This window comes from Desarmillaria tabescens (assembly GCF_030435595.1).
Source record: "Desarmillaria tabescens strain CCBAS 213 chromosome Unknown EV420scaffold_197, whole genome shotgun sequence".
NCBI classification, from domain to species: domain Eukaryota; kingdom Fungi; phylum Basidiomycota; class Agaricomycetes; order Agaricales; family Physalacriaceae; genus Desarmillaria; species Desarmillaria tabescens.
This window is the reverse complement of record NW_026848496.1, coordinates 1-6,094: the sequence shown is the minus strand read 5'-3', so window position 1 is coordinate 6,094 and position 6,094 is coordinate 1. Positions and strand designations below refer to the sequence as shown.

Sequence of the window (6,094 nt, the reverse complement as noted above, 5' to 3'; positions counted from 1 at the left end):
GGCCCATAGACTGATCACACTCCTATGGGCCTGACCCTCCTTCACCCAGTCACACTTCTTTAGGTCAACTCTGATCACATCCTAGGATGGACAAGCCGCCACGTACGCTCCTCAGAAGACCATGCCCTATGGATGCCAGCCTTCTTACTCGCAGGAGGGCTTCTCCTATACCAAGTACCATACGACATGGAGGACATAGAAGACAGCGCTGCATTGGGACAGCACGCACCGAGATACAGGAGCAGTACATACTAGTAAATACCACAATGTATTTAAACAAGCCTCGCTGTGGTCTTACACCCCAGCTTCAGCTAAAGTTATACACTCCTAACTTTTCATGCAGAAACTCCCTGTTTCGTGCCTAAGAACTATCGTTCCTGACCTAGCGATTGCAACACCCTTTATCACACTGAATCACTGAATGTGAGTGACAGTTTGGAGGCAAACGTTGTTCAATCCAAGTTAGTGCGTTACACTTCCTAGGACGTGCACATGGAGATGTTGCGGACCTATCACCTTCAAGACTCGTGCTATGGAATTGGCCTCCATGGTCAGATCCAACATGTGGTTGCTCAGTTATCAGCCAACCACCGCTGGGCAAAATGGCGTGTCTGGGAGTTGTCGAGGCGTGACTCTTATTGTGATACTGTGCATAGTATTTTCCTTTACTCTCTCTTTATTCTTCCTGGCTTACTCTCATGTAGCTCGTCTTTGACGAATCGCTCTGCATTCCTGGGGACCCCGATTATTCACCTAACGGTGAACACTGCATGTCAGAATACAACCTCAGGCCATACTGCATCGAGGATATCATCGTGCCTCCTGTCTGGCCTAGCGCGACGCCTTCCCCCAGTAAAACGGCTCTACCTGCTGATCTCAGGTAATTAATTTCTCTGGCCATTAATTAATTTTCTCCTGCCTTAATACTTGTTCCCTAGTCCTAAGGTTACCAAGCCTCCTCACCCAGTCATGATCAAGAGGCCTCAACCACTGAAGGAACTTTGTAGGCATCTCTCTGTTTATCTTTTTCTTCTCTGCTTAAATTCTTATAGCTTTTGCCAATTATCGTGCCTCCAACAAGGTGGAAAAGGCTTCTAAGCCAGCTGTGCCTGCTCTGGTGCCCAGCTCAAAACTCCCAGCACCTGTGAGTGTACTGACTTAGTCACTCATGTCCCGCACTTAGACTATTCGGTTCTCCTTTCTAGCCTGCACGCCTTACACACAAGTGAGCTCGTGAAGAGCACGAGCATGACAGTGTAAGTACATTTTTGCTCTGTCTGTACTTATTCTTATTGACGCTTTTTTTTTTTTTTTTTTTTTTGCTTTTAGTTGCCTATTTTAAGTACTCCGCAAAAGGCACAAGCTTCTATGTAAGCCCCAGTTCTTTTGCTATCTTCTTTTTATTCAATTTCCATTTCTCCCTTATAGATTTCATCATGTGGAACCCAAGAGGGGTCTCCATCCCCCAAGAAACCCGTGGTCACAGCCAAAAAGCCGGTGATCCCAGATAATAATCTATTTGTCCCTCTACTTATTCTCTCTGCTGACGACTTCTTATTCCTAGCTCCTCCTATCGTGTCTTATGAAGATGAGGAGATGGAAGGAGACGAAGCAGAGGAGGAAGGAGCTGTGGAGGAGGAATTAATAGAGGAGGACTCTAGTCTTACTCCTCCACTGGTAAAGCGTGTATGAAGGCAGTCACCTGATGTGCCACCCCCTCCTCATGCATATCATCCTCTCACTGGAGAGCCGTTAAACGGTCTCTCATTTATTTCATCTTCTATAGTGCCCAGTGCTCCCGTGCCACCTCTTCCACCTGCTGCACCCTCTGAGAAGGCCAAGGGAAAACAAAAGGCTGCCGTGCCTCCTTCCCCATCACCACCACCTCAACCGGCTAAGCGAGGATGTGGACGACCCCCCAGTTCCAAAAACAAGAAAGGCCGGGGTGCCTCTAGCATGCAAAAATCTATTCGTGGCCATCTCAAGGCCTCTATTGTTACTGGACACCCACATGCCAAGGCTGCATCTGAGGCCTTATCCTATGAAGCGCCTTCTCCCAACTCTCAAGACAAGATCCCTGAGGAGGAGATGGAGCCAGTACCCGAGGACGAGGAGGAAGCCATGCAGCAGGGGGATTCTGTACCTCATGTCATGGCCGATGTCATGCATGCATGGAGGTTTACTAGTGCTGTGACTGAGCCCATTGCGTCTGGCTCTGGTGTGCCTGAGGAAGAAATTTCTTTGAGCGTCCACTCAGTCATGGTTGACAATACCATGTATGCGTGTGCCTTCCACCCATCGGTGGACCTCCAATTTCATGAGCCCTTGTCCCGTCAAGCCCTCGAGCACCTCAAGCTCTTGGCTTTACCTCCTGCACTGGCTTCTCTTTTCAAGTAAGGCATTTTATTACTTTCTCTCTTTCTTTTCTTCCTGCTCAACTTAATTTATTAGGCCTTCAACCAAAATGCGCAATGGCCATCCTGCTGTATTCCATGCTCACTCTGATCTCGGGGCGCACATCCTGTGCATGCCTAATGTAAGTTTATTTTCTCTCTCGTCATGGTTATTCTCCTTTCTCATCTTCTTCATTCAGATTTTCCATCCCTGCTTTAACTGCAGCTTCTCTGGTTTTCCTGAACTCTGCAAGTTCACTGGGGAAATTGGAGAAGAAGCCTGCACCAAATGCAAGACAGGCAGGCATGGAAAATGTTCCGCATGACTCAATGCCGTGGATTTCCGGCATGCTGCTACCCTTCTCGACCCACTCACCTTGAGTGGTGACCCTGGTAAGTCTATTTATTTATTTCCCTCTTCTTTTTCATAGTTCATTATTTCTTTTCAGCTATCTGCGAGCATCTTGACCATGTCACAGTCCTCGATGCCAAGATCGGAACCTTCTACAACCTTGCTCACAGCCACATGGCCAAGCACAACAAGGTCGTTCAAGAATTGGTTGACGGTCTCGACTCTATTGCTTTGCGTGAGGGGGGAACTGCTATCATCGACGCCTATGCTGAGGTCTCCAACCTTATTCATTCTTTCATCATTGAGGTTGGCAAGGATGCCTCCGATTCTGGGTCTGAGGGTGGGGCCGATGATGCTTAAAGGGTTTTTGTATGTACTATACCAATTTCTTGAATGCTCTAGTATTCTTTTGTCATACCGCGTCAATTGTTTTCTTGTACATTCATTTTCCTTTATTTATCGTAGCACTCAGGGTCTTTAGATGCAGCCAGCAGTAGCTACATTGTATATGCCATGCAGTTTCTTACAGAGTTCAACTCCACAATTAATATCATCTCTTCTCTTCTTGCTGCTCCTCTTTTGTGTGTCTCTCTAAGTCTCTCTTCCTTCAAACTTAATGGTCAATGACGTCTTATTGTGGCATGTCATGATGTGCCTGATCCACAGTTTCTTTATTCATCTGCTCCATAGTTCGTTATTTTATCATCTCGTTTTTCCTTTCTTAAATTTATTTCCTTTTGTTTCCTAGCTTGTTGTGACAGCCAATCCTGTATTCCTCAGGCTTTGTAGCCTGTCCTTTTCACTCTAGGAAATATGTCTTTTTATCTGTCATATCCGCCACACCGTGACATATATTGTAAGTTTATTTCCGCTCTAATTTGATTTTATTTCTTTTTCATTCTTAAAGGTACTCTGTTGCTCTCTTCTTTCTGAGTTTCAGAAAATCGCAAAATTTTATGTACCTTTCCAGGTAATATGTTAATAGTAATACTGTAGGTATACTACTATATCCCCCCCACTAAAAGAAACTGACTGTCCTCAGTCATCAAATTCAAATAAATTAATTCCCTTTCATCCAGTCAATTAATGTCAGCTTAGCGGCTCACACGCGGTAGTTTATTATCCCCATGTATTTTTCTAAGTACAGGCTTGACTTTGTTCTACAGTTGTCTCGCTGCAATTAAATCTTTTTGCGGTTGTCTATGCCCTCATTTTTCACTATAAAAGTGGGCATGTCTCTCCATTATTTCTTCACTCAACGGTATCTTTTCTTGTCTTCGCCCTACCAAGCTTTTATCTCTCACTACTCAACTCTTGACTTTTTCAAAATGATTCCTACTTTCATCGTTGTGAAGGCTGTTATCATGTCCCTTTGCAAGGACCCAGCTACCACTGCAAATGAGCATCTTGCTCAGCTCCAGGAATATACTGTAAGTCCGGTCATGCTATCTTTCAGATTTATTGTAGCTAAACACACAACATAGTCTCATCTTGAGCACTACAAGGCTGAGCTTATCAAGGACAAGGATCTCAAGGAGGCTGTCTTTCATGCTCGCACTGCTGTTGAGAAGGAATATCATACCAGTGCATCAAAACAGCCCATCCATAAGGTCCTCAAGACTATTACTGGATGGGTTCAGTCCAAGCGTTCCCAGTCTGGTGAGGGAGGTAATAACTCCTCGTCTGCTAGTGCTGGCACATGACATGACAGTAAATCTGTATGGCTTTTTCTCTTCTAGTTTATTTCTTTCGGGCTCAACCTATTTTTATTCAGGCCAATGCTGCATCTCGTGTCAAGGGCAAAGGTCGCTTTACTCACCATTCCTGCCCCACAGTCAATACTGACTCTGAGGATGAAGATGAGGATAATGACAAGGTAGCCCCCCTCGATTCTGATTCTGATACCGAGTCGATTAAAGTATGCTTAGAATCCCTTGCTGCTTGATTATTTGACTCAGAGTCTATTCAAGATGGTCCTCGATGACGAGGTATCCAAGACCGCTAAGAACCTCAAGTTCTCGTAGGCTAAGGCGGGCGAGGCATCTACTGGTGAAAAGCGCAAGGAACCCAGCAAGGTAATATTTTTATTGCACTTTCTGCCTCATATCCCCCCCACTAAAAGGTCCTGACTTTTAGGAGGAGCCTTCTGCCTGCTTCCACTGTGGCTTAAATACTCATTCCCTCTTGGATTGTCCTGAGAAAGGCGTGGTGAGTTTCAGTTAATCACGCACTACTTTCTGTTTCTAACTCACAAAGTTATTCAGACAAATTCCTCCAAGTCTGTCAACAAGGACAGTTCTCACATTAATAAACATGCTAAGCACTCCTTCCCTCTACCCTCTACTCGAGAGTATTACACTCGTGGTACTAAAGGAGTCGGAGATCAATGCCCAGCCTCTGTTCTGGGACTTACTAGTACCTGTAAGTATCTAACTCTTTATCTCTCTTAATTTTAATTCCTAATGCTTGACTGTTATTTCTAGCATCCAGCAATGGGGAAAGTATTCCCAGCAGCTCTGCTCTTCACAAGCTTTATCAGGGACCATCCATGGGCAGCCTCACGGTGGAGCAACCAGAGCATCTGGCTAGGCTTGAGAGCACCGTCTTGGGTGACATCTTCATGCTACAGCATACAATTTACACTGCAGAGAAGCAGCGCACTTTTCTCCTCAATGAGCTTGATGGAATACAGGCTGCCCTTCGCCCACAGGTTCAAGAGGCAACCCCAGCTGGAGATACCACTCATGTGGAGGCCGACACTCGTCCCATTCCTTCTGCCACGTCTAGCATGGAGTCTTCAGCTACGCACTTCTAAACCTATTATTTTAGATGTCTACATTATCCACCCGTCTTCTGGTCGCCTCATTTCGGTATATCATGGCTTACATCCTTCTTTTTCTTATCCTTACTTCGACACTGAGTACATATTGCCTTTCCAGCTTGATTCGCTTCCACTCCTAGAGAAGACAGTCACGTGCCTTGTCGCAAAGTTTCTTGATATGTACCCATAAGTCGTAGTTATTTTCCTTCCTCATACAGCAATTTTACTGTATTTTCTGTCTTTACTCGAATAAAATGCCCATGGGAGGCGTTTCCGCATTCATTTTAATCTCTAGTCCTCATCTAAGTCTACTCTCTCTGAGACCCTTGGATTTTCCACCTCCTCAAATTCTTCTGTGAAATTAACTGGCCACCACTCTTTGGGTTCTGGCGAGTCAATAATTCTTTTAAGTTCCTTAGAGCTCTGTTTCATCCAATAAAGTACTTTATCATCTAAGTCTATAGTGGGGCGAGCTAAATATGGTATAACTCAGAAAGTGGCTATTTTAGAGCCGATTAGTGTGCCATC

At 45.1% G+C, this 6,094-nt stretch overlaps 1 protein-coding gene across 1 annotated transcript; it reads left to right on the top strand.

Annotated features, from left to right (window-relative positions):
- Positions 1-562: 562 nt before the first annotated feature.
- Positions 563-3,105, top strand: EV420DRAFT_1488774 (uncharacterized protein; the record flags this gene model as incomplete). Its single annotated transcript, XM_060470652.1, has 11 exons — positions 563-655; positions 705-880; positions 939-1,003; positions 1,053-1,144; positions 1,184-1,225; positions 1,344-1,370; positions 1,429-1,677; positions 1,699-2,393; positions 2,452-2,536; positions 2,594-2,708; positions 2,843-3,105. 11 exons carry the CDS (start codon positions 563-565, stop codon positions 3,103-3,105), a joined length of 1,902 nt encoding a protein of 633 aa, XP_060321654.1.
- Positions 3,106-6,094: the final 2,989 nt, after the last annotated feature.